The sequence below is a fragment of the Hypomesus nipponensis genome, chromosome 27, assembly GCF_054491055.1.
Source record: "Hypomesus nipponensis isolate SF chromosome 27, ASM5449105v1, whole genome shotgun sequence".
NCBI classification, from domain to species: Eukaryota; Metazoa; Chordata; class Actinopteri; order Osmeriformes; family Osmeridae; genus Hypomesus; species Hypomesus nipponensis.
In genome coordinates this window covers 6,648,447-6,676,096 of record NC_140387.1, presented here as the reverse complement: position 1 = coordinate 6,676,096, position 27,650 = coordinate 6,648,447, and the positions used below count along the sequence as shown (strand labels likewise).

Here is a 27,650-nt window from a genome sequence, read left to right as displayed (position 1 = left end):
ATTGAAGACGTGGGAGGGAGAACCGAGAAATGACGGAAGGGTTCCATAGGCGGGGCATGACTGAGCGAGCCAGTGTGGTTGCCAAGCGCTGGGTCAGTGTGTGTGTGGGAAGTGCTGAAATTTCAGAACGTCACTGCACCGCCGTGTGTGCGTTGAGCAGCGCCGGGAAATATTTGCCGTCACTCGGTTATTGGGTAGTTGAGGATCGAACGGGAAAACTGTCAACCGTAATTATATAAGAAGCATTAAGATACGCAAACGGAAATAAGTTTGATTTCTGACGTTCAGACATAAAGAAACCGCCACAAGGCACGACTTACATCGTTAGTCTACTAGGTCAGTTTCAGCTCACACGTTGGAGCGACAGTTAACGTTGGACTTTTACCATCATTTTTACTTGATTAGCTGCTTTTTAAGACATCGGGGTTATTCCCCTTATAAACTGTTAAATGATTATGGAGAGGAAGAGGACGGACTGCCCTGCTCTGCCAACGGGTTGGAAGAAAGAAGAAGTGATCCGGAAGTCAGGGCTCAGCGCTGGCAAGAGCGATGTGTATTACTACAGGTAATAATCAGTCATTTAAATTATGTATCCGAACGTGAACTTTGATAACGGTAACTGCTTGCGAGGTTGAAATTCTCATTCGTCGTTCTGTTGAACTGCTTCCATGATATATGGTAACTGTAACAACAGAAAAGTTAGCAACATCTTCAGTGCAGTAGCGCGCCGTAAGAAACATTGTCACATTGTATCTTAAAACTAGATACATAAAATAAGTATTGTGGCTGAGACTACAGTACCAGAGCTACATAACTAGTTACATCGTTGATGCGTGTTACAAGATAACTACGCCTTAGTAGGCCTATGTGTTTTAATCTATTAATAAGTGGGACTGTGAACATTAACTCATTTTATAAATCGGTGATCAAATGGCTTGTGATGACATAATGAAATTATGAGTATATCGTTTTCTTCTGTGGTTTGGCATTAGATTTAGGGAATTATTGCAAATAGTTTACCTTACATCACTGTGTGTGTGTGTGTGTGTGTGCGTACGTGTGCGCGTGCGTGCGTGCGCGACCGCGTTCTAGCATGTGTGTGTATGAAGCAGAAAGCAGTGATTCTGTGGATGATATGCTTTTAAGCGTACATCTGAAAGGAATCCCTTAAAAATGTGTCTGCTTTTCACATGTTCTACCTCCTAAGCCCAATCATCTTTTCTTTTTTCAGTTAAAAAGCATTGGCAAGTTAACAGCCTAGATGGGCCTACCCCCCCATCCCCCTCCTCCGCGTTTGAAGAGAAAGCCCCGGAGGCATACGCCTCTGGAGGGTGGCTCTGGCTGCTGTGCGTCCTGGGCCTATGAGCTCGCCCTGTGTGCTGTTAGTCCTTATCGTCTCTGTGGAAAAACCTGTCAGTCAATATGATTCAAATAACACGACCCAGGTGTGTTTTTGCTGCGTAGGATTCAGGCGACGCACACGTGACAGCGACGGACGCGCTCGGGGGCGCAGCGTCGGCAGGGTATTTTCGGGTTGTTGTTTTCACTTCCTGTCGGCCCGGCGGGCTCTGGTGTTACATTCACACTCCCTGGTGAGTAGAGGGGAGAGTCGTTGAGAAAATAGTCTAGCCTAGCGGACACCGGCCTAGTCTAAAAAGCCCACGCAATGGGAACAGCCTTAACCTGCATGGTTGCGCTTTCCCTGCCTTTGGGCCCGAAACAGGAAACACGCTTGTCCATTTTCGATGTTTCGAATGTTGTCTTGGATATGCTCGCTGTTTCCACAGACGGCGAGGCAGCAGACAGAGGGGCAGTGTGCGGGGCGTGTATGTATTGTAACGTCTCTCCCAGGTTCTTTGCGCCTAAGCCGAGGCAGTATTCATGTTGTTGCGACGACGAGGGGGGAGGGGTGTCAGGTTTGTCTGAGGTACTAGGGGCAGGAGAGAGAGAGAGAGGCTGTAAAACGAACCCTGCGTCGGCACTCTTGTTAACGCGCGCCTTCCTTACATAAATGAAGCCCGGCCGTTCCCCAGAGGAGGGAGCCGCCGGCCGAGGCCCCTCCTTTGCGTTGCGCCTCAAGCTCCCGGGACTAACTAGTCCCCCCCCCCGTAGAATGGGTGGGCGGGGGAGGGGGGAGGAGGGGTGGAGGCTAGCGGGGGAGGGCGACGTCCGGGAATGTCGCCTGCTCCCGCCTGAGGTATTTCCCCTCCGCCGGGTGGGGGTCACGCCGGTTCGACGTTTGTTGTTTTGTGAGTCGTCCTCTCCCTCCCCTCCCTCCCTCCCACGTCTCCCCCTGGTTCCATATCCGTCTCCCCGGCGTGGGGCTCACTCACTCTCTCCCTCGCGGGGGTTCTGGTGTGACAGAATGAGCCCCCCCCCCCCCCACCCCCGGTCGCGTTGCTCTTCTCTCCCACACTATAAGCAGCCTCAATTAGCACACGGGGGAGACGCTCCTGGTCAATGCAAATCCAGAGAGCCGAGGGGCGGGAGAGAGGGGGGCCATGTGTTCCTGCGTGTAGGATCGAGCTCTGACGGTGCCGGCGTGTGAAATGACACCCGGTCATGCGCTGGGAGATTGTGATAGGAACTGTGCCTCGTGACACACGGGGAAGTGTGTAACGCGGGGGCAAGTCTGCTCGCGCGACATGTTGATCTGGCGGCCTTTGAGGTTCCAGAGGTCACAGTTTGCCTTCGCAAATTCCGCAGCCGGTAGGGACGAGGTCAGGGGTCACTGCAACGTGGGGATTACTTGGGGTCGAGCTCAGATACAGCTTGGCTTACTCCCTACTCGCCCCCAGCCTGCTCCGAGGCTAGATAGTGTTCCGTGTCAACAAAACTGTGTGTCGAGGATCACTGTGTGATGCAACACCGTGCCCTATTTACCGACTCGAACGACTGGTAATGAGAATGAGCTTGCCAGGCAATAGGATCACATTTGTGACTCATAACACTAATGGTTTCTTTGAGCGGTCAAGAATACGCAGACAACACTTTAGCAACCTTTTCCCATCGAACGCCCGCAATCAATATCTACGACTGCCTCATCTGAACTCGGCGAGTCGCCTCCTCAGCCGAACTCGGTCTGTGCAGAGGACGAGGAAGCCATTTTGAGGGCGAGGGTGTCGTGTGTGTGTGCGCTGTGACACAGCTGTGTTGACGGCTATGGAATAAAGGGTTAACAGCTGAACCAGCGGTTGAACTCAGCGCGCTGCGGCTCGCCGTCGTCCACACTGTACTTAGCCGAGCGGTTCTTGTAGGGCAGACCCGGCTGTGCCTTACCGCGGGAGTGGAGCCAGGTTTTCTCGTAACCATGATGGTATTTCATAGGCCGGGAAGTACTGTCCTACATGGTAGCTCCTGGCCTGGGGCCACAGCTAGGCTACACAGGGGCAGGGGATTCTTATTGCGGATAATAAAACTTGCCTGGTGATTGGCAGAACACTGGGGGCAATTGGACCAGGAAATGTGAGCGTTTCGGTGTAATTAATAGGCCAATTTAACCAATGGGCCCATTCCCCTCACTACAGAGCACTGCACTGTCTTTTGGGAGCTGAGCTTCAGCAAATGTCACCAGTATAGAGCACTGGGTGGTAATTGGATTCCGATCTGAGGTTGTGTTCCAACAGGATTAGAAGACCCTTGAAGCTAACATTTCCTGTTTGTTTTGTGGTGTTGCGAGTCATGAATTCCAGTCGTAATGAAATGTAGGCTTGGCGCTGTGGCACTTTAATTAGCGCTTAATAGCGTTAGCGTGGCCGCTCGTGTCGGTGGTCATAAACAGGGCTGGAATGTGAGAGCATGGGATCACTGTCTTATACTCTCCTGTATTTCTCGAATCCCAAACAGTCGCTTTTACACTGCCGAACGGCCCCGTGTTGATTCAACGTTGCCGAGCTGTCAGTCTGTCTCCCTATGTTTGACTTTCCACTCTCAACTCCCTCCCAACCACACTATCTCGCTGGGACCGTTTCCAGAGCACGCAGCCACGAAGGGGTTCATAAATGTTTGCCGGTGAAGGGCAGGGGGCACTCTTCCACGGCATGCTCTCTCTCCCCTCCCCCCATCTGTCTCCCTCGGTATAGGCTAACCACAGCCCTCCTCCAGCCCACACCCTTTTGTCCTGCTGACTGAGCGTTTTTTCCCTCAGCAGGCAGGGCACAGGGGAGGGCAGGGTGAGTCTCCTGCTCCCCCCTCCAGCCTCCACTCTATGTCCCTTTCCCCGAATGACCCACCTGGATCTCTTCCTCGATTACGCTCCCTGTACCTCCCTCCTCCTCCCCACATCAGCTTTGCTGCATGGCCCTCACAGGGCAATGGTACAGCCCGGCTCTGTGCCATTCCAATGAGCCCCCGGACAGAACCAAATGTGCTCTTTAGTGTCGCGTGCGTCAGCGTTTGTATGTGTCAGTGTATTATATTTTTTTTTCTTCCGGAAATGTTGTGCTGTGTGGCAAGCTCTCGTTTGACTCACATCTGAGTCATGTTCTCACCCTCAGCCCAGTCATTTCTGCTTCCGCTGGACACGGATTCTCTCGGCTCTGCGTATGGAAACAGTTGACCTCGCCCGCACGTTCCGGAAAGACCCAGACCTAGCGTGCACCTTCAAAGCGGTGGTTTCAATGGCAGTTTCAGCCAAGCTGTCGCCTGCTTGCGTCTCGAACTTGCAGTCGAGGACGTTGAGCCGACCTCAGAGCCACCACGGCAAACAGCTTTTCATCCCGAACTGGCAGCTGGGTCTTTGAAACATCGTGGTGAAAAAGAGAGTGCCTATCTCTAATAATTTCCCTTTGTGGTTTACCCACTTGCTCAGATGGGGTCGGCCTTAGCGATTGTGTCTAGAAGCCTCAAAACCTTTTTAACAGAGCCTTTGGTTTGGATTGACTCTTTTATTCTGTCCTATTTTCTTTTTTGGTCGACGTGATTTTCCCGCCCTTTCTTGTTTTTAACCTGTAGCACGTTGAGGTTTTAGATAATATAAAGTGCATTATAAACATTAGTCGTAGTAGTAGTAGTAGCTGGAAGAATTTCTCAATGGTTTGGCATTTGAAACGCGTGGTTTGAAGGGAGTACTGAAACCGGCCTGGTTTGCGGATGTTTGGTTGGAGTAAACACATCACGTCATGCGAACCCCGCCACCGGCGTCCATACCTACCCTCGGCTCAGCCCCTAGCTCACTCGAAATCCCTCATCCGTGTCCATCCAAACACTCCCCATTGCACCTCGAGTGCCCCCTTCATTTGGACGATGATATCCACAGCCTCGCTCCATTTTGTCCTCTCACTTGAGAAAAGTGGGCTGACTGGGGGCAGGCCTTCCCTATTAACCGCCCACGATATGTCCGTTAAGAAGATCTCTCTTCATGGCGGCTTTGTTTAAGCACTGAACCAAACAAAGGTGGCACAATGCCTGCCCTGCGTGCGGTTGTAGACGGCGTGCTGGTGAATCCGAGGCTTGACGTCAGCGTCTAGTGTGTCTTGCACTGTCTACCATTTTACATTGACTTCTGCTCTGGGACTACCTTTGCTGACAACTCAATGCCGGTACCACAATGACCCCCCCCCCCCCCTTTCCCTGTTTTGATCTTTCGGCCAATCACAGAATTGCAAGGCGGCATTAAGGTCCGCCTTGAACAGGCTGTATTAAAGGAGGTTTCTTAACAGGTCTATGCCACTGCAACCAGCCCTGTGGCGTCTGGGAGTGCCACCTTGGTCTGAGGCCTGCATGATTACAACACCACCGCCTGTTCCCAGATCACTGGGTAACATCCGGACTCTGTTTGTACTCCGTGCCCTGGTGCAGGCTGGTGTGTTTCGGGGTGGGGCGTAGAACAAAGTTCCTCTCCACACCAGCGAGGGAGAGCGTCGTTCTAGATGGAGTTGGACCAGCTCGTAGACTTTAACCGCGCGTGCGTGAGGTCGTGCGTGGCAATGTGAAGCCTTTTTATTGACCTTTCTGGTGGTGATTATAATGTCCTCTGGCATTTCAGACGCCATTTTCTTACCACACCGTAAAAATAAGAAAAAGTATATATATAGTAAAGAGAAAAGGGAGACAGTAAACGCTTGGGTGGTCGAATTTCCCGAGCCTTTGGAGTCGACCCCGAATGTTTTTTACACCACTGCCCCTTTAAGAGGTCGCCTATGGAAATCACTCTGCAGAGGCTAATGGCGTGTTGTGTTGTGTGCAGGCAGAGCGCTTGCCTGGGCGCTAACCACTTCAAGGCAAGCTGGGCCTGTGGCAGCCGCTGAGATCTTTCCATCTCGCTGTCGTCGTGTTTTTTGTTGCTTTTTAATAGTCTGCCTGCCTTTGGTTCTCTGTCTGCTCTATATCTCGGCCAATATCTCTCTACTGCTTTTTGTGTTCGTTTACGCCTGTGAGGAGCTCCAGTTTCCCCTCGCTGGTGTTTTGTTCTCTGTAGGCCAGTCAGTTTTGGCTGTTCCCTGTCCTAACCAGGCCAGGGTTCTTATGAGGTTCCATTAAAGCTAATCTGTTTACTGGCTGAGGTCAACACTATAAATACAACGACCTGGTCCTGCACGCTTCTCTAACCACACTCCTTCACCACAGGAATAACACCAGAAGCCTGCCCTAGCCCGTGAACAGCCTGGCTCAATTCGTGTCATCGGTGAAGTGTTCCGTTATTGAGATGTTTTTTTTCCCCTTCTGGTTTCTCGGAGAGGCCTCAGACAAACTTGTGCCTAGTTGGAATTGGCTGCCTGTTCCAGAATGTTCTGGGAACGAGTCACTGAGAATGTTTCCAACTTAACCGAGGTTGTCGGAACGTCGGGTCGTTTCTTGGTCCGTTTGTCATAAAATGGCTAAAACTCGACGGCTGTCTTTTGAAGTGTTACGCCGTGGTCTTGGCGGTGGCTCAAAAGCCAAACCTAACCTTAGTCCTAACCCTACTGACTTTTCTCATACTGACTTCACTCCCCTCTTGTGTTGATGTAATAGTGCAAACCCGTTGCTGACACCGTTGTTTTGTTCCCCCCCCCCCCCCTCAGCCCCTCGGGGAAGAAGTTCCGGAGCAAACCCCAGCTGTCCCGTTACCTCGGCAACGCGGTCGACCTAGGATGCTTCGACTTCCGAACGGGCAAAATGATGCCCAGCAAGCTCCAGAAGAACAAGCAGAGGCTACGCAACGAGAACCTCGGCCTCTCCAAGGTACGGTGTGCCGCACAGGAACCTGGCATCCCTGACCGTCAACGCCCAGCCCGGAGAACAAGCCCCGACGTGCTCACGGCCATGTGGAGCCTCAAAGCCATAAACCGTTGAGCCTTAAATAATGCGCCATGTGAATCGCCATTTTTGAACTCCGTGTAGCAGGGGGCTCAGTGTGCCAGAACGACGTTTATTAGATTAGAATTTCAGAGGGAACAATTTGTCCAACTTGTGTACTGTGGTGAGACCACTGCTTATAGCTTTGTCAAATCATGCCAAATCTCTCTGTTGCAACTCGAAATGCCTCTTATGTAATCATTTGCGAAAACCTCATTGAAAGCGCGCCCAATCGCTAAGTGTCCAGACTGTTTTCAAAACGATTTGTAAAAGGCTTGGTAAAAAAGCAAAGAAAAATATTCCGGGATGTTTGAGTCAAGACTATTGGGTTACGCCTTAACCCCTCGTCTGCCAGTCCGGCGCTGTGGAAGCGCCGTGCCAGGCTGTGTGTGGGCGCGTTTGCGACAGACTGCGATCGAGGCTCTCTAGGTCTGAAAGGGAGAATGAGGCGATGTGATCCGCACACACGGGCAAACATGTCAGCGTGAAGGCACGCGCGCACACACACACACACAGACACACACACACAGACACACACACAGACAGACACAGACACACAGTGGGCATTCTCACGCCCGTCTCTGACGACAAGGCCTGCGTCAGACGGTTCCCACAGGGCGACGACTTGACTCGTATCCCTCCACGATATCGGAAGCCGCCTCCCGTAAGGCCCCCCCTCCCGCCTGTGTCCCTGCCAGATAGCCCTCCTCTCTACGTATCTCGATCGGCGTTTGCGTGGGCGTGCATGCCGTAATCTGGCGCAAAGCGCGCCCCAAAGGAGGAAACCACAGATAATAGCGGCTGCGCGCCGGCCCCCCGCCCTGAACAAGACGCGAGGGGGGGAGGGAGGCTAGCTCTGCTCTGAAGGGCCTTGCTAGAAGCTTCTACCATCCCCCCCACCCCCCTCCCCACTGCCTAGCTCTGAAACAGGAGGAGGAGGAGGGGGGGGAGGGTTAGACAGCGGTGCGGGGAGAGAGAGAGAGAGGCTGAACGGGAGAGCGACGGAGGACGGTCGACGAGCCGCACGATCTAAAAAAGGGCCATAAGCTATTCATCTCGACCGGCCGACCTCGTCAGGACGAATCCCGAGCCCAAATGACAAATCCCCCCCCCCCTCTCATCTTCTTGTCCTGCAAGGGCACAGCCCGCGCTCATCCGCCCCACGTCGGGACTGGATTGTCGAGGGGGTGGGGTGGAGGAGGCGTAGGTCGGGGGTGGGGCGTGCCGCAGACGGATGGGGGGGGGGCCAGATTACATCTGAAGAATGCTCAGCCCCGCGCCGCCCACATGCGACCGGGAGCCTCTTCTTCTTTCTTTTTTTCAAACACGTCGCGCAATTCCCCCCCCCCCATCGGCAAAATAGGAGAACGAAAACCAGGCCGGGTTGTTCTTTCAGTGGTTCTCAGCTCCGCTTGATCGGACAGCGCCGTAGAGTAGATAGGGGAACCGATGACTGCGCTGCTTACAGGGTTAGAGGGGGATTCTACAGAACCCGAGTCTGTCTCTGGTGGAGCCGAACCAGGAAGCTAGGCCGAGGGACGTCGAAGCGTTTTCCGAAAACCTGTCCCAGCGCGTCTCCTTCCACACCGGACGTCGCTCTCCATTCACATCCCTTCCTGTGTGCTGGTCACGTGAGCCACGCGTCCCAAAATATCCGGGAAGAAACACGCAGGCCGGAGCACGCAGAGCCGCGCGTCTGCGTGTGTGTGTTCATGCGCAGTGTGTGTGTGTGTGTGTGCGTGCATGCGGGCGTAGCGCCGAGCGGATCCCGGCTTCTGCCACAGTCCCTTGGTGTGTGTTTTGTTTGTTCTGTAAATTTGGACGGGTGCCACTTTGCCGTCTCGCTCAAACGCACCTCGCTCCTAATCGGGGACAAGTCGGTAAACACATTCTGTACCGGGCAAGCTGTGTACGTGAGGAGAGTGCGGCACGTGACGCGCAAGCACACATACGCGCGCGCGCGCGCGCACAGAGGGGAGGAGACAAACGTCTGTTCTTTCTGCACGCTGCTGTCTGCCTTGTGCTTGTCTGTAGATTGCTATCTCGAGAGTTTGAGGGCCGAAAGTGAACTGGAAGTCTTAACACGGGTCTCGCACGCGCAGCGTAAAGAACGCGTTACATATCATGACACGCTTGCGTGTAAAATACAAATACATTTGATTAGATTAGATTTGACATATCAAGGAAAGCCGTGGCTGTACAAGTCGGCTTGATCCACAAATAGCCCTGAGAATGACACGACATTACATCTCGTCGTTTCGCAGACGCTCTCATCCAGCGCCACTTACAGTTAGTACAGGGACATTCTCCCCCCCCCCCCCCCCCAAGATTCCCAAGATTGACGATGTGTCACCAAGCGGCAGGGTTTGACCCAGGTCGTCGTCTACGTGGGGACACGTGATCTTTCGTTTTACGCGGAGCGTAATGTACTGTCTTTCTTTGGGGGGGTTCTGTGGCCCCCGATGTAGCGAGTGTCTCGGGCTGTCTTGACGCAGCTTCCCTCCCTGGGACTCAGTGTGTGCTGGGCGTCAGATCCTGATCTAAGACTGGGCCCGTCTATTGCAGGGCGTCTGCTCCGCTGAGTCGTGCAGAGCGGCGTGTTCGCCTGGGTGCTCTCCCCTTGTCATGGCGAGGGAGGAGTCCCCCCAACACACACACACTTTCACACGTTCTCACACACACACACACACCTCCCCTCCTCAGGCCTCCTGTTGTGGCTGCCAAACCACAGATGGGAGTTAACCCCCTCGTCGGTGACTGCACCCACGCCCAATGCCAACGACTCGCCCCTGCGAAAAAGGAAACGCCCACTGCCAAACGTTTCTCTCGGTGTCGCCGCGAGAAACGTTCGCACTTTAGACTCACTCCTGGCCGCGCCCTCCCTACCGTCCCTTACCCCGTGGCCGTGCCAGTGACCATGCCAAGGTCACACACGGTCACTGGATTTAACGGCTTCTAATGGCCGCTTTCGCGGCCCACGTCGTACTGCGTCTTTCAGTGTGTTCCGACACATATTTCGCCGTCGGGATCAAACTCCTGGGATGTGAGGAATCTTAGATTAGGCCTCGGACTGTAGGAATGTGCTGTCCTTCCGAAGGCTCTGTTCGAGACGTTTTACTGTCTGAATGACAATACAGCCATAAACCGCTTCCGGACATTCCCTTTATGGTAGGCTCCGCTTCCTCATGGCCCATAGATGTTCTCGCCTCATACTCGTATTCACACACACACACACACACACACACACACACAACTACACGTGCGCACAAATGTATTCAAATACATTTTGAATGTGGCAAAATGTATTTGCCACATTCATTCCAAGGCATACGAAATGAAACCTTGCTGTGCCTGGTGTGCTTATCTCCTTTGGAGTTTGAAGTTTGACTGAAGCGAACTCTCCTCTCCTATTAGAAGGGTATCCGATGTGTTTGGTGCTAGGCATTCCTGCAAGCCAAACCACCCCCTGTGGACTTGGGTACCTTGGTAGTTTTGTGCACATTGTGCCAGGCTCTTCCTTTCCAGTGTTCATTCCCTCCGGTCCTTTCCTTCTCCTGTGTCTCATGACTGAACCTGTCTCTCCTTTCCCTTTGGTCCCTCTCCTCTCTGCTCCCCGCCGAACCTGTTTCTCCTCCCCTCTCCCTGCTTTTCTTTCCGGACGCCGTCTTTCTCCTCCCTGCTCTCCTCTCTTTTCCCATCCGGAACTGTCTCTCCTCTCCCCGCTCCTTCGACTGAACCTGTCGCTCTCCTCACCTGTCTCTGTTTTGCCTGTCTCTCCTCTCCCTGCTCCCGTGACTGAACCCGTGTCTCTGCTCCCCTGCTCGCCTTCCAGGGCAAACCAGACTTGAACACGGCGCTCCCCATTCGACAGACGGCCTCCATCTTCAAACAGCCCGTCACCAAAGTGGTCAACCATCCGAGCAACAAGGTGAAGACGGACCTCCAGAGAGCAACGGAGCAGCCCAGACAGGTGAGACGCACGCGCTCAAGCACACACACACACACACACACACACACGCATTACATTTAGTCTTTTAGCAGACTCTCTTATCCAGACACAACGTCATTTGGCACAGCCGGGAATCGAACCGGCGACCTTCTCATGAATAGCCCGATGCCCTAACCGCTCAGCCATCTGACCCCACGCACGCACACGCATGACGCACGCATGCACGCATATGGCACAATAGCACGCGCACGCACGCGCACAGGCATGCTTTTATTTCGGTTTTGCCCCAGGCACTGGTAAGAGCCCAAAGGAGGGGTGAGGCCCGATCATAAGATGTAGCCTGGCCCTGCATGTTGGAAGAGGAGCGAGGTCATTGGCTGGTCGACGGCAGCCTGGTCACACTGCAGTCTATTTTGCATGCTCTCTTACGCAGACAGAGCTTCACACCAGGAGAGAGCAGAGCTACGTGTTTCTCACTCGAGCTAGGAAACGGAAGATGGCCTACTTTGATGTCGCGTACGATCGAGCCAGATACATCCGAAAACCAAACCGAACGCCGCCCGTATGCAACAGTGAGCTTTTCAAACGATCGGTACCTTAGATCTCACCTGTGGGCTGACGGCATCTTTTTATCTCAGAACCTCGAGAAGGAACATGTAGGGCAAATCGTCACAGCGGTTTTTTGAACGAGCTAAACCTCTTACGTAACGCTTTTGGAGCGGAACCAGGATGCTATAGCCGGTGTCGGCCACTAGAGGGCGCTGAACGCCCACAGATCCTCGGGAGCGGATGGAGCGTGATCACAGTCAGCCGGCGTGCGAGCAGCCCGTAACGGGGGGAGAACCAGAAGTTGGCTTTAAATGAGGAGTCCGAGTAGTTGTCTGGGGGTTTTCTGTCTGCTTCCCCGCTGGTTGGCTGCTCGACATCCTGCAGATGTGACGGAGCGGACAGTTGTTTGTTTGTCTGTGGCTGTTGTTTACATTACGGATGTTAAGGCTCAACTTTATCGACCTTTGAAACGTATTTGGGAAGTTAACACCCGTGTTGCAAAAGGCAACGAATGATTGGCGTGGAAACGGGTTAGGATTTAGGATGTCCGTTTTTAGTTTGGTGCGCTTCTCCGCGGTGACGTACTCGTTTTTTTGTGCCCAGGTGTGCGGGCGTGTCTTGGTCAAGGTGCGCGCGTGTGTGTGTCTGCGCATGTGTGACAGATTTATGACTGTGTCGGCCAGCTGAGTGGGTGTAGTAGGACAGGATTAACCTCTGAGGTGACTCTCGCTCTGAGGGAGTGTGTGTGTGTGTGTGTGTGTGCGTGGGGGGGTCTTGGCCTCCCACAAATAGACAGCAGACACAATCTGCCCGCTCAGCAATTTCCCATAACTCCTTCTGCCCAGAAGAGATCATTTGGTCCCCCCCGCACTCGCATCTGCGAGCGCCCCTCTGCTCTCCCCATTACCCACAGTGCACTGCAGGTGTGAATCCAGTCAGCAGCTTTGGTACTTTCATCCGTCGGCCCCTCAGATTCCGACCCATATCTCCGTCAACAAATAAAACGTGCGCTGTACGTCGTCGCTACACACCCTAGCCACAACTGTCCAACGCAATACATTCACAGCACACATAACCTCTGAAGGAGGTCACCCCAGTTGCTAGCGCACAGGCAGTGAGCTAGCTTAGCCCTGGCGTCGTGTCTGTGTGAGAGCCCCAAGGGGGAGGAGGGAGAGTGGTCACACTTAGAGTCCTGGCTGACTAATGAGACTGTAAGACCTGTGGCTAATGAGGCTGTGGAGTCAATGGAGAACCAGGGGGTACACACACACTGACGCACACGCACACATTGACACACAGCCGTGACACACTTCTCCCACTGACACGGATGGAAGGGGAAGTTTCATTAGGATTTGGAAATGAATCTCCCGCTTGGGTGATCGGGTCCCGGCGATATAGCTTCCTCGAGTCCTCTTGCCTCCCTCCCTCGCCCGCCCGCCCGCCCGCCCGCCCGCCTGCCTTGCCGCCCCCCCCCCCCTTCTCTCTCTCTCTCTCTCTCTCTCTCTCTCTCTCTCTCTCTCTCTCTGTCTCTGTCTCTGTCTTTCTCTCTCTCTCTCTCTCTCTCTCTCTCTCTCTCTCTCTCTCTCTCTCTCTCTCTCTCTCTCTGTCTCTCTCTCTCTCAGCCCCCCTTCTCCCTTCCTCCACCTCTCAGGAAATTACAAAGTAGAGGTGGTGGTGGTGGTGTGGGGGCTGGGGGGGGGGGGGGGGCTGGCAGTCACCCTGACAACAGCCAATTACGTGCGAAGGCATTATCGTATATAATAAAGAGGCAGGTCGTAAAAAAAAACAACCCGGCGCGCTCGAGTTTGCCCGGCGGAAGAAAAGGCGCGGCCGAGGGTGGCGACGGCGGGGGGAGCGGAGAGGGTGATCGGGAGATTAGCCTAGGGGGGTTAGGGGAGGGGGTGAGGCCGCGGGACCAGATTCTGTCTGTTAGGCTGTCGTTCCATCTTTCTTTCTCTGTTGCTCTCTTCACCTATTTCGAATCGGCGTGTGATCAGCGCCTGTCGAAGACAGGGTCTGACTTTTCACATGTGCTTTGTCCCGGAGACGCCCCGCCGCGCGGCCATCGATCGGAGGGGCCCGCAACGGGGCACGCGCGGCGCTCGGGAATAGGAAAATGAGAACTATTGATCAACGTGCCCTTGTTATCAAGCCACTCCGCGGTCCTGTTAAGACCCTGCTTTCACACACTTTCCCCACTTCCCCACCCCCACTCCGCGTAGCTGAACAGGCAGCGAAACAAAGACGGCTTTCGAGAAAGCCATTTTGTCTTGACGTGTGCACGGAGTACTTAACCTCGCTGTCGATGCCAAGTGCCCCTTTGAGTCCTCATAGCTGCCTGGCTGTCAGTGTAGGCCTGGACTTCTGGACCCCGCAACAGGTTCTGTTACAGTGAGCGGGCCAGACGAAGCAGATCCCCGGGCTTACAGTCTTGGCTCCGGTCGATTCTGGAGAGCTGGCCGCTCGCCCGCGGTGCGCGGCTGTGGGACGACACAGTCACAAAGGGTTTCCAGACAGCGGAAGGTCGATGAACGGGACGTGCATTAAAGTCACTGTAGGATCGGGATGGTTCTCCAAATCCGGAGAGAGAAAGAGAAGGAGACATTGAGAGAGAGAGACTTAAGAGAGCGTTAATGTATGGTTATCTGTTGTTGTGCACCTTGCTTTGGCAATACGGTCGTAATGACTGTCATGCTAATAAAGCTAAATTGAATTGAGAGAGAGACAGAGAGAGAGAGTGAGAGAGTGAGAGAGTGAGAGAGAGAGAGAGAGAGAGAGAGAGAGAGAGAGAGAGGGAGGGAGGGAGGGAGGGAGGGAGGGAGGGAGGGAGGGAGGGAGGGAGGGAGAGGGAGGGAGGGAGGGAGGGAGAGAGAGAGAGAGAGAGAGAGAGAGAGAGAGAGCGGAGGGAGACAAAGAGAAATAGACAGACACAAAGAAAGGCAGCAAGGTAGAGTCAAAGAGACAGACAGAAAGAGAGAGAGAGACACACGGAGAGCGAGGCAGCACGGAAAACAGACGATCAAAGGGGGGGGGGGTGCAGCCTGGCCCGCGGACGCAGTTCTCGCAGAGTCCCGTCCGTCCACCTCCTCCCCAAAAAACGAGTCCGATTGTTCCGGGCGCACACGGCCTCTCTGTCTCTCCCTCCCTCTCTCTCACCCACACCCCCCCTCCGCTTGTTCTCTCCCTCCCCCCAGCTCTTCTGGGAGAAGCGCTTGAAAGGACTGCGGTCGTCCGACGTCGCGGAGGAGGTCCTTCGAACCATGGAGCTGCCCAGAGGCTTACAAAGTAAGAGCGAGCGCCCTCGTCGCCAGGCAGAATAGGAGGCGTGGGTGTGTTGTTTCATCGGTGGTGAGCAGCCTCGTCGACCACGTACATCCACACACATGCACGTGGCGCCATGCGAATCCGTACAGTGGGGATTCGTCATGTAGACTCTCACCCCCGGCCCTCATCTATTTGAGCTGATGCTAACAGTCGTCTGGTCGCACGGCCCTGGTCGACACTGTAGGGAGCACTTTGCTTACGTTTCACATGTATTATCCGAGTACAAACAGTGCACATAGGAAGCACAGGAGAAGGATCTGACGTTCGTCACCGGAAATTTCCGTCGGTCCAGAGGCCAGGGTGCTTCTCGCCGCTTGACCCCCCCTGTGTCCCCCCCGGTGTCCCCCCCCCCCCTTCCCCCCCCCCCCCCGGGGTTTTCTGTCCACCGCAGGTTTGGGCCCGGACACCACCGACCGGACCCTCCTCTCCGCCATCGCCAGCGCCCTCCACATGAGCTCCGCCCCCATCACGGGCCAGTCGTCCGCGGCGGTCGAGAAGAACCCGGCCATCTGGCTGAACACGTCGCAGCCGCTCTGCAAAGCCTTCCTCGTCACCGACGAGGACATCCGGTAAGGGGGGCAAAGCGGGCGCGCGCGTAGCTTGGCAAAAGAGGCACGCGGCTGACGCGGTCGCTCAGTGTGTTGCTCAGCCGGAGAGCTAGCATGGCGCTAGCGCCGCCGAAGCTGGCGGTGACCTCGGAAAACGACTTTGTATCGCCTTCCGTGTTGGAGGGGGGCGCGGCTTCGCGGCTGTGTTTGGGCCTCGTCCTGGTCCTTGACGGCAGTTCGCGAGACACAGGGGAGCCACAAGTACCACGGCCGTGTTTCCCTGAGCGACGGTGTCCTCCTTCAAAACCCGCCCTGGTTGTCTTCGCTCTTAGCCTGTAAGCCCAGAGACGACATGGCAACCGAAAGCCAAAGTAGCAAGAGGAATAGTGATTCAAATTTAGGGAGTAATAGAGAGAGGGGAAATGAGAGGGGAAGTGACCAAGTTTTAAGGCGGACTGGAGAGAGGGAGAGTGAGAGAGACATTGAGCGAGCAATGGAGAGGGAATGGGAAAGGAAAGAAAAGGCGGGGATGAATCGAGAGAGAAACCAGAGCTGAAAAGTGAGATTGAGAAAATGAGAGACTGAGAGACAGAGAGAGAGACGGAAAGGGAGAGAGAGACAGGACATCCGGGGAGAGCGGCGGGGGAGATCTCAGGGGCGATGGAGCAGTGGCAGAAGGAACTAGAAAACCTGTTTCATCTGATGTGTTTCTGACAAATGGCCCCATGCCTGCCCCACTGTCACTCCCACTTGGAAGACTTTCTCTCTCTCCCTCTCCCTCTGCCTCTCTCCCTCCCTCTCTCTCTCTCTCTCTCTCTGCCTCTCTCTCTGCCTCTCTCTCTCTCTCTGCTTCTCTCTCTCTCTGCCTCTCTCTCTCTGCCTCTCTCTCTGCCTCTCTCTGCCTCTCTCTCTGCCTCTCCCTCTCTCTCTCTGCCTCTCTCTCTGCCTCTCCCTCTCTCTCTCTGCCTCTCTCTCTGCCTCTCTATCCCTCTCCCTCTCTCGTCCTCTCGCTCCGTGTCATACACACACAAACACACCCCGGGCTCTTCAACAACAACAAAAAGCCAACCGAAACCAACACAGTTATTTCTCTTTTTGCCAAGAGAGAAGGACTTTTTACCTCTCCTCATCTTTGGAGAGCAAAAAAAAATTGCATCGACCATGTGTTGTTTTTTTACGGGTGCAGAAGGGGACCACTAGGTGGCAGTGTCTACACAGTCATGGTGGTGCTTCCAGCCCCGCTATCCCATGCCCCGGGTGTGTGTGCGCCTGTCTGGGTGTCACCTCCTCTTCCCTGCCTCTCCAGGAGCATTGAGGCTTATCAACTGGAAAATACATTAAAGCTCAGCTGGCCAGCTCAGGGTTATTAGGGGAGAGGGAGTGGAATGGATTGCTTCCATCTTTTCCTCCCTTCCCCGCCTCTCCTCACCTCTCTGGTCGTCTCCTCTCTGCTCGGTCTCCGCTCTCTCTCTCTCTCTCTCTCTCTCTCTCTCTCTCTCTCTCTCTCTCTCTCTCTCTATCTCTCTCTATCTCTTGCTCTCTCTCTGTCTCTCCTCTCTCCTATTCTCACATCTCCTGTCGTCTCCTCTCTCTTCTCCTCTCTTTCATCCGCCACTCCTCTCTCGCTCTCCTCTCTTTTCCTCTCTCTCTCTTACCTCCACTCCTCCCTCTCTCTCCTCTCTCTCTCTCTCTCTCTCTCTCTCCTCTCTTTTCCTCTCTCTCTCTCTTACCTCCACTCCTCCCTCTCTCTCCTCTCTCTCTCTCTCTCTCTCTCTCTCTCTCTCTCTCTCTCTCTCTCTCTCTCTCTCTCTCTCTCTCCTCTCTCTCTCTTACCTCCACTCCTCCCTCTCTCTCCTCTCTCTCTCTTTCTCTCTCTCTCTCTCTCTCTCTCTCTCTCTCCTCTCTCTCTCTTACCTCCACTCCTCCCTCTCTCTCCTCTCTATCTCTCTCTCTCTCTCTCTCTCTCTCTCTCTCTCTCTCTCTCTTACCTCCACTCCTCCCTCTCTCTCCTCTCCCTTTTCTTCCTCCACCCTCCTCTGCTCACACAATGAAAATCCTTCACCAATATTACTGTCACTGTTAGTCTGCCATATCTCCAGTGCGGTCCTGAGAGAGATAGCTCTGTCTGGGGGGGGGGGGGGGGGGGGGGACAGGAAAGGGATTAAATCCCTGTTGGACTGTAATCCAAAAAGGGAACCCGATTCCATTCAACCGATCGCCATCGATATTGTCTACCCCGCCTTTATTTAATAATCCGGGCTCTAACCCGGGAATGTCATGTGTTGCTATCTAAAAGGGCGACAGACATTTAGCCTAAACGGAATCCCCCGATGATTCTTTCTTTCCAGAAATGGGATATTATAATCCGGACTCAAAATGCTACCGATGCCATCAACCTCGGTTGACCTTTTTTCTTTTTTTTTTTATTAGCAAAGGGGCCCTCAAGAGAGCCAAAGCCTGAGCTCGGGTCTTGTTGTGTTAGCCTGCATGGGCCACATCAGTGCTTTCCTCCTGGCTGGGCCTGGCTGACCACGGCCCTTCCGGAGTACGAGTTGGGTAGATAACGAGCCATTAGGAGGAGCGTGCTCGGAATAACGGGCGAGCACAAACGAGGAAAGCCCAGGCCCGGGGTCAACGCTACGCTCCTTGTTTGTGTTTATACCCGGGCCTTCGTTAACCTCTAATTACGGAAGCGGGGGCAGACAGAGGAAGGCGGAGCCCGGCTTTAACGGAACGCGCCGGTGATTAGCTCTCTGGCGGGCGGGGGATTAGACTGTCGCCCTGGAGAAGTGTGTGTGTGTGTGTGTGTGTGTGGGGGGGGGGGGGTGGTGGGGGGTTTGGTTCCAGATACCTCTCTGCAGCACATAGCACACAGACCCTGACGTTGTCCTGTGCGTGTGTGTGTGTGCGCGCAGGGAACAGGAGCTGAAGGTGTTCCACGCACGGAGGAGTCTAGAAGATGCGCTGATGGCCGACGGGCTGGCTAGGGCAGCGGAATCCACCAGAGACATGTAGGACCACACTGCACTGGAGCCTGCCATGGGTGAGGACCCCCCCCCCCCCCACACACACACACACACACACTCACACACGACGCAGAACACCCCTCACACGATCCCGGACGACGGCGTTCTGACAACGCTGCATGTGTTGCCGTCCGAACCCGTAGATCCGGTGAGCGTTTTTTTGTAGATTCTGTGACTCCAAGTGAGGACTCTGGATGGAGGACTGCACTTTGTTAGTAGAAGTAGTATGTCTTATTCTTTCTTTCTTTCTTTCTTTCTTTCTTTCTTTCTTTCTTTCTTTCGTCACTCTCTCGTTCAGTTTTCTTTCTCTCTGAAGTAGACAGTTTGGTTTGCATCGGCGACCGACGCGCCCCCCCCCCCCCCCCCCCATGAAATATTCACACCCTCATCTCGGAGCCAGGTCAGAGTTCAGCTTGGCTGACCCCCCCACCCCCCGGGCCTCTGGGGAGCCCCCCTCCCCCCCCATCCTTTTATCTCCATGCAATGAATGTTTAAAGGGGAAATTAATAGTTCATACGCCCCGCCCCCCCCCCCGCTCGTCTCATTTCATGGCGAGCCGCTCAAGAAGAGAGCCATCATCTGGCACCCGAGTCTTGCATATCTTACACGGCCCGGCACGCCTCCATTTAGAAAACATATTAGAGGCTCCATTAGAAGGGCCCGGTTCCCCCTGAATGCTGATGCGTCGCCACGTCGCGCCTCGGACTGAAAGCCACTATGCGCAGCTATGGGGGGGAGGAGGGGGGGGGGCGGGGGGAGGAGGGATGAAGGTTAGGGGGGGGGGGCAAGGTGGGGGGGGGGCTTACCTCAGCCATCGACAACGGCACGGCGTTCTCCGTTGGCCCGCACTTGAGCCTCAGTCAGAACGGGGTTCTGGGTTTTTTTGGCGCCAGAGGGCTGGGAACTTTTTAATTACTGGCTCGCGGCTTGTCTACATTTCGAGAGTTTGTTTGGGGAAAAAGGGGGAGGGGGGGGGACGTCTAGGTATTTTATGATGAATCTCCACTTGGTGTTAGAACAGTGTGAAACACAAAAGCACAATTTAAATACAAATGACCGTGTGCTGGCAAAGGGAATAGTATTTGCATTAATTCCACCACCAGATGTCAACCAGTTTCCGAGATAAATGTTTGTGTCGAAAACATCAACGGGGGTGTGGCATCCATACCAAAAATGATACTGGAACATTTCCAGCTTTATGTTTCAACGGGGAAATATTGGTCCCTGGTTGTGTCGAGGTAGTAACTTAGGCAGGTGGGTTCACTTTTCTCCATAGACATATGGTCCATTCACTGGGATTTGAAACTGCAGGACATTACTGTCTTTGGCGATGCCAGTGAGAATGGGTTTATACATAGGTCTGTCTTGTGTGTGTGTGTGTGTGTGTGTGTGGGGGGGGGGGGGAGCTGACTGTGAAACTATAGCTTTATGACCCCCCCGTTGGCCCCCGTGGCAACAGCTGAGGATGCTGTGTGGATTTATGGCTGCTGTTCCACCATAGTTCACCCTGCCACGGTCTGGGGGGAGGCCTGCTAAACAAACCCATCTCTCAAGTGGGGCGACCCCCCCCCCCTGTGGTGTCGAGCCGTCCGACATGAGTGATCCTGCCGCCCTCGCGCCGTCACGGGGCTAACCCGCGGTCTGCGACGGCAATCTCAGGTGTCCATGCCGCCGGGGCTGACGGACAGCCACCCGGGCGAGGGCGGACCTCGTCCGATCCCGCGGGGAGGATCATCTCTGCGCCGCGTGATCCCTTATCGAGATGGCGAGGGCGCCGGCGGAAACGGGGCAGCCAATCAGGGGGGGGGTTGGGGGGGGGGGAGCGGAGATTTTCCCGACAGAGAATGCGGTCGTTTCCGTGGGAGCAGAGGCGAGACACCGGGGTTACGTCGAGGGAGGAGGCGTCCAGCCGGGTGGCGTGCCTATCTCCGCTGGCCACATCTGGCAGCGGAGGGCTGCCGCCGTAATCTAGTGCTGGCCTCTTTTTACCCCCCCACCCACAGACACACACACGCACGCCACCACCACTTGCTTCCCCCTCCGATCCGGGCGACTACGGGAACAGATACGACGATGCCGTCTGCCGTTCCGCAAAGCCCACCGGTAATTAGCGAAACGTTTGAGTTCCCGCGAACTCTCGCTCTCTCTCTGTCTCTCTCTGTCTCTGTCTGTCTCTCTCTGTCTCTCTCTCTCTCTGTCTCTCTCTGTCTCTCTCGCTCTACGCTCCTCCCTCCGACCACCCGCCAGAGAGGATTCCTGACACGCCGTTCTCTAATCTGCACGCCCTTCCAAGCCCACTGCGTCAGCAGTCTATGGAGCCACATGGAGGAGGGGGGGGGGGGAATTGTGATTATTTCCCCATAATCATGGTTTTATTAATGTTCTATCTCCTAATTGCTGCGAGAGGCTTATTCAAGGCTCTCTGCATTTTCAGACAGTGTTAATTAGAGCATGTTTAGACATGGGGCATTAGATGGTTCAAAGTCATTTAAAAGCCTGATAAGGGGTGCTCAGTGAGGAATTAAAAAATGCTCTCTCCAAATGTGTTTTGCAATGGCCTATGGGAGGGCTGTGGAGAGTTGAACATCACTTATTAGATTAATAGGGATTCTAACTCTGCGCTAATTATTAGAGAGCAATTAACACAGTTTTGACTCTATTTGCATGTGTGGGGTGGACGAGGAATGGGAAGGATTTTCGGAAAAATGTCTGGGAATGGGCCTCAGTTCGCCTCGGAGAAACAAAGAAAAACTGACAAAGGATTATTGAGTCTCCTCTTCTCCACTCCTCTCCCCCACCCCCACGCCCCCCCCCCCCCCCCACACACACACACACACACTCCTACCTCTCTCCTGCTATTTCTCTCTCTCCGTCTGTCTGCCCCTCCAAATGGTTTCTCCTTCGCTCACCATATGCCTCTTTATCGTGCTCCGACAACTCTCTTTCCACGATGCAATTCCCCCCCCCTCTTCCTCCTCTCTATTCTCTTCTGCTTTTGGCTTAAAATGTTCTTCTCACCCACCGCACTCTTACCGCGTGTTTTCAGAGCACACGTATGTCTTCCTACCTGTGTGTGTGTGTGTGTGCACGTGCGTGTCGGTTAATTATGCAGATGGGCGTCCTCTTGAAACCATGTGTTGAAAGAGAGAGAGAGAGAGAGAGAGAGAGAGGAGGAGAGAGAGAGGGGGGAGAGAGAGAGAGGGAGAGAGGCAAAGAGAGAGAGAGGGAGGGGAGAGAGAGAGACGCCTTCCCCACCCTCCTCCCCCGCCCTGCTCCCACGTGTCACCGCCCCGCATCGTCGGTGATGACGGAGGGCCCAGCGCAAACCACCAGGGCGACACTCGCCCGCCTTTACAGACCCGGCAAGACCCGGCGCCGTCTGCCGGCGTCACAGCGAGGGAAAGAGCGCGTGTTAATATTTGATTCCTTAAGTAAATCTGTGCGCCCCACGCCCCCCCCCCCCCCCCTACAAACGTTGCCTCTAAGTATGTATAATTGATGCGGGCGCCGCAGGCAAACACTCCCGTAGTGAACCCCGTTTGTCCTAATTACAGCCTTTTCCCCTAACTTGTTATAAGTGAAAAGGCTTTCACTAATGGGGATGCAAATGCCTTCCCATCATGCTCTTGGAGTGATGGGGAGGGCAGCTCCCGCGTTGTGTCGGCAAACCCTGCCGCCGCCACGCTGTTAGACGTCACCGGCACGTTTGTTTCCGTGAAGGTCGGTTTGCATTATGCGAGGCGGCACTGAGCACAAGCGCTATGCAGTAGACCGACAGACATTTATAATAAATGTGTAGTTGATCATATGTATTTTCTTTGGGGAGGGGGGGGGGGGGGGGGGCAGTTGGCAGATGCGCTGTGTGTATAGTTAGAGGACAGATGCCTCACTGCAGTCCTATACTGTTTGGAGAGTGCATTGGTGGGTGTTCATAGCAGATCCCCCAGTCCGGCCTGTCAGGCAGGTTGTTGTGCCGCGAACCCCCCCCCAGGCGCTTCCAGCCCGATGGAGGAACATGCAGACTTCTCTTAAGCCTGAAACACTCCCCACCCCCACCCCCCCCACCCCCCCCCCCTCTCTCTCTCTCTCTCTCTCGCACACACAGACACACGCATTCAGACACTCTCGAGAGACCCCTTTCACCACTCTCCATCTCCTCTCCCCCCCCCTCTCCCAGTCTGTCCACGCTGGACAGGATCACAGAGAGTTCAGCCCTGGCCTGCCAGCTTGCCCACTTTCCTTTGACCCGGCTCTCATTCATGTCCAGGGAATCTTCCTGGCAGACTCCTATTGATTCCCCCCCCCCACTGGTTTTCCCCCCTTCTTCCTCCCCTGGTGCACTTCACAGTGAGTGTGTGCCCCTTCTTCAGAAATGTGCAACATCTGAAGCTCTTTTTGGTTTAGTCCCTTTGAGGAGACTCAGGAGGAAGAGGTCTAGACTCCTTTGCTTCACCTTGTTTACCTGTCACAAACAACATGTCTCTGTTTATGTAGGCCAGCTCGACGTTCGTCCACGTATTCACAGACACGCGTGCACATGGACTGTGCGCATGTGGGCCTAATGGCTCGTATGGTTCGGTGATACCGTGCTCAGGTTTTTTTTTTTTTTTTTTAAGTAAGCAGCAAGTGAGAGTCGACCGACAGTATACTGTAACAGGGGACGCCGACACGGGTAGGATTCAGGCGCATGTTTCACGTAACAAAGACAGGGTAACAAACCACCGTTCCGAACACAGGACACGACAGTGACAGACAAACGCCCGTCGGCTCCAAGACTCCACAAAGATGCAAACGAAGGCGACAACTTAAATAGCGAAACAAAACACAGGTGACACTGGGTCACTGGGTAATAACTGCATATAAGCAAACCAAACGGGGGACAACGCGGGTTCGAACACCATGGCACCTAGCGCAGCGGGGAGGCCGAGCACAGCCGCCCTGGGCGGTAGCTACCAACACTCGACGAGCAAAAAAAAAAACACTCTTGGTGTTCAATGAACTTCAAATGTACTAATTGCAGTGCGGATTAAAGTGCTTCTCTTGCCTAAAATGCCTCTCATGGTGAACCTTCATGTTTTAGTTTAATTTGGTGTTTCATTTCTTAAATGTCGCTGTGTTTTTGTCCTCAGCACCCTTGGCCCCAGGGGCAGGTTCCACCATGCTGAAGAATCTCCTGCAAGAACAACTGCCGGTCTGCTTAAGAAGTCCTCGACAGATCCATGCACAATGTTATACCTTACCTAACCAATAGCTTCAACCAAGGCCTTTTAGACTAAAATATATTTTTTATGTACATATCTATAAATAATTTCAGAACAATGCTTATTTTGTGTCCGAATTTTGAATTGAGATACCTTTTGTTTTATATATATATATTTATATATATATATATATATATAAAGGCAAACATAATGAGCAATACTATATTAACTTCTGGGAACTTTTAAAGTCAGGTTGCAATCTGCTGGATTGGTATTGCTAACTATCGTATTATTATTTTTTCTTTTTTTTTTTCTTTGGTGTTGTTGGTTCTAAGGGATTCATTGTTTTCAGGGTTTGTAACAAATGATTCATGGATTTACAGATACATGAATGGAAACTGCTTATTTAAGAGAAGATTTTATACCGTGAGAGAAAATACTTGTACATTTCTTGCATTACTTAGAGTAAATAAATGATTATATTCACATGCATCCTTGCCGTGTAAACTCTATATTATATTGCCACATTTGTGGCGAGGGACATGCAGTGTTTTAGCCCATCGGCTACAGTACTACTATGGCATCTGCAGGGTCGGGGCCATACTTCTTGTTATTAAATAGGCAGAAGGAAAAAAAACAAGCAGACAGTTACCTTGCTACACTCGTTGATCTGTCTGGCTATTGAACAAGGTTTGCTTGTTGTCTGTAGACATAAGTGCATGACAACACAAATATAGCCAGATCCCCAAATCATTTGTTGCAATAGCTACTAAAGTGTGTGTGTTGCTTTCAGTCTGCATGTTAGCTTCCCTTGACTACTCCTGTCCTTCCGGGGTGCCTCGGCAGCGTAGAGGCTGGACTTCTTGTTTACCTTCTCTCTCTTTCCGGCTCTTTCTGAGAGCCACCCTGGGACCGTGTTTCCTGAGCCCACTGGCATTTAAGCTTTTTTTTTTTCTTTTCTTCCTCCATTCAAATATCCCCATGGCGATGGACGGAGGCAGCCACTAAACCGTGTCGGAAAATGTCTCCTCATGAATAATTCACTGCTGCAACCTCTCACCCTGACTTTCACTCCTGGCATCTCCATCTTCTCTCAATTCTCTTTGATTATCACTGGTTTTCACTTACTACACCACCCTCTGAGTACAGTCCTGCAGACACATATTATCGAAGAGACAAGTTGATTACCATATGTAGCGCCCCAAATTATTTGGTACCATTTATAGAATGTTGGTATGGGAAAAGGTTGTCGGCTACTGCAGGATATACAGCAGATATCCATTCACGTCGCACGTGATTACTCCACATTGTTGAATTTAGTGTAACCAAATAAACCTTGTTTCTGCGCGTTCTAAAAGTTCTAAAAGTGGCCTCCGTCTCAATATCCCCGACAGCCTGGGAACTTGGCTCGCCCGGCGAAACAGCATGACGGGGCCGACGAGGCTTCTGATAATGAGCTAATCACTTTGCTCTCTCCAGAAGGTCCAGGCCAAAGACGGTATCAAGGTATGCGGCAGTGACAGTCCCCTCCATATGTTTAGTCCTGGAGAGGTGGGGCCTGTGAAGGCCGTCTGATCAGTTTATTATGGAGGGGACGAGCGCTAGGCTGGAATCAGGAAGAAGCATTTGCATTCGCTAATGGCTCTCTGATGCCAAGTTGTTATCAGTTGACGAGAAATTAAAAACGGGCTTCTTGGCAGATGCTTGCATATGAAATGTCCAGAGGATCCTATTTGCATCTTATAATGGAGCTGTTTTGCATAAAATGTTCAACTTGCAGGAAGAACAAGACAGTTCTATTATTCTACATCCTGTTATTGCAGATTATGAAGCTCACATGCAATGTATGGCAATGATTAAAACAAACTCCACGTGACTGCATCGTGCTGTTTCTTGTAAGGTATTACATTGTTATAGAAACCTTGGTTGTGTGCAGGCATTTGCCACAGTAAATTCAACAATTTGCTGTTGGGGAACTGAACTTCTGAGTGGTCAAAATTGCCCACTTGGGTATAAAATAAAACTTTTAATTTCACTGTGAGAAATCTTCATGAAAAGGGTCTAAGTAAGATTGTAGAGCAGAATGTAACCTCACTGGGAAAAGGGCATTATGTGCGTTACATTCCCCATCACTATAATTATACGCTTAATTTGTTTTAAAGTATTTTGGGCAATGTTGTTGATAAAAGTGATGAAAATAAGCGCACATGTGTGTGAAAATAACTTTAAAGGGGATAGGAATGGAGAAAAAAACATGACAAGTTTGACATGTTGTTGTGACATGTTTTTCTCCTTTTCTCTTTCCGCTTTTTCTCTTCCCCCACTACCCCCCCCCCCTCTTTTTTCCTTTTGCCCCCCGCTAACAGTACCTTTTGCCCCATTTTTGGCCGAGCAGGGAGAGCATCGGGCTAGTAATCTGAGGGTTGCCAGTTCGATATCCGGCAGAGGCACATGACTTTGTGTCCTTGGGCAAGGCACTTTACCCTTCTTGCCTTGGGGAGAATGTCCCTGTACTTACTGTAAGTCGCTCTGGATAAGAACGTCTGCTAAATGTAAATTAGACGGAAATCATCATACTCCACATTTATTTCGCTGTGTCATGTCTGATTACTCACAAGACACCCGTAATTAATTGCAGGGAAAAATTAGTATTTATTGCTTTCTACAGTGTAGAAAGACAAAGATATGTTTCATGACAACAGCCTACCGTGGCCTTTCAGTCCTATACTATCCATGGGTGTAGATTTAGGGGATGGACGCCAGGTACTTGTCCCCACCAACATTTGAAAATGACAAAATTGTCCCCACCAATATTTAGCGAATTGTGCTGCTATTTGGGTCGATTCCGACGGCAAGGATGCGACAGTACAAGAAACGCCATAATTTAAGAGGGTTATGTGACACGCGACACGCACGGGAGAAGAAGCACATGCTATTCTGCTTGCTTGCAATAGCAGTCGCAGACAATCTAGCGGGTGTGTCGACGACAACGGTACAGCCAACTTATTAGGGCTGTCTGCCAACAATACATACATAAAAGGCCAGAGTAACACATTTTAATATTCCCTTTGCCCTTCAGCATGTACATGTTTGTCCCTTTTTGTGCTTTGTAGATCAGATATGCCTCCGCCCAAGAACAAGAAAGGGGACATACGAAACTTTTTCAAAAAGCAGTGTAAGTCAGGCTAAACAACTAGCCACACTAGCAGTGGTTGTTACCAGGCTTCCAAATGCAGATTCTACTGTGGAAAAAGTATTAACTGGTGATAGTAGGCTATATGTTACCCAGGATATTGTTACAGCTAAACCTAGCTTCTGTAGCTAATCTTTCAACCAAGTTTAGGAGTCTAGCCTAGGACAAATTCACAGTTGATGGACTGTCACTGCATTGTAGACAGGTGCTGGAAAAAAACAGTTGGCAATGTGAATAAGTTAACACTGTTGGTTATTCAAATATAATGAATCATTATTTGATTATTAATGTCCAAATAACACTGTATACAATATGGTAGGAGGGTTAAACTTGCTAGCCATAGGATAGGCTACAAAATGAATGAACCATTTTGTATGCAGGAATGACAGCATGAAAACACTCCAGATGTAGAGCAGGCTGAGGAAACAGCATCAGGGCTTCAGGTGAGGTTTATGATCATAAAACATTTTGTTGTTCAGCATTACAGTCTCATCTTCACAGTCTCTTTTTTTGGAGAGTGCATTTTTTTGAAAATACCAGTTCTTTAGGGATAGTATACAGAATGGCAGCTCGATCTGTGCT

General features: G+C 52.5%; 1 protein-coding gene across 2 annotated transcripts; it reads left to right on the top strand.

Annotated features, from left to right (window-relative positions):
- Positions 1-98: 98 nt before the first annotated feature.
- mbd2 (methyl-CpG binding domain protein 2) lies at positions 99-24,365 on the top strand. Of its 2 annotated transcripts, XM_084693713.1 has the most exons (7): positions 102-565; positions 7,005-7,164; positions 11,111-11,248; positions 14,971-15,061; positions 15,492-15,669; positions 18,564-18,691; positions 23,804-24,365. In XM_084693713.1, exons 1-6 carry the CDS (start codon positions 450-452, stop codon positions 18,661-18,663), a joined length of 783 nt encoding a protein of 260 aa, XP_084549839.1. In that variant the 5' UTR covers positions 102-449; the 3' UTR covers positions 18,664-18,691; positions 23,804-24,365. The 2 variants fall into 2 exon arrangements, with proteins under 2 accessions (XP_084549840.1, XP_084549839.1); XM_084693714.1 differs by lacking the exons at positions 18,564-18,691; positions 23,804-24,365 and having other exon boundaries at positions 99-565; positions 15,492-15,673.
- Positions 24,366-27,650: the final 3,285 nt, after the last annotated feature.

What these genes read in the sequence shown, in the direction of transcription:
- mbd2 (XM_084693713.1), top strand. Translation starts at nt 450, where the DNA reads ATGATTATGGAGAGGAAGAGGACGGACTGCCCTGCTCTGCCAACGGGT. An exon ending in AGCGATGTGTATTACTACAG is followed by an intron (nt 566 to 7,004) that starts GTAATAATCAGT and finishes CCCCCCCCTCAG; the next exon opens with CCCCTCGGGGAAGAAGTTCC. An exon ending in CAACGGAGCAGCCCAGACAG is followed by an intron (nt 11,249 to 14,970) that starts GTGAGACGCACG and finishes CCCTCCCCCCAG; the next exon opens with CTCTTCTGGGAGAAGCGCTT.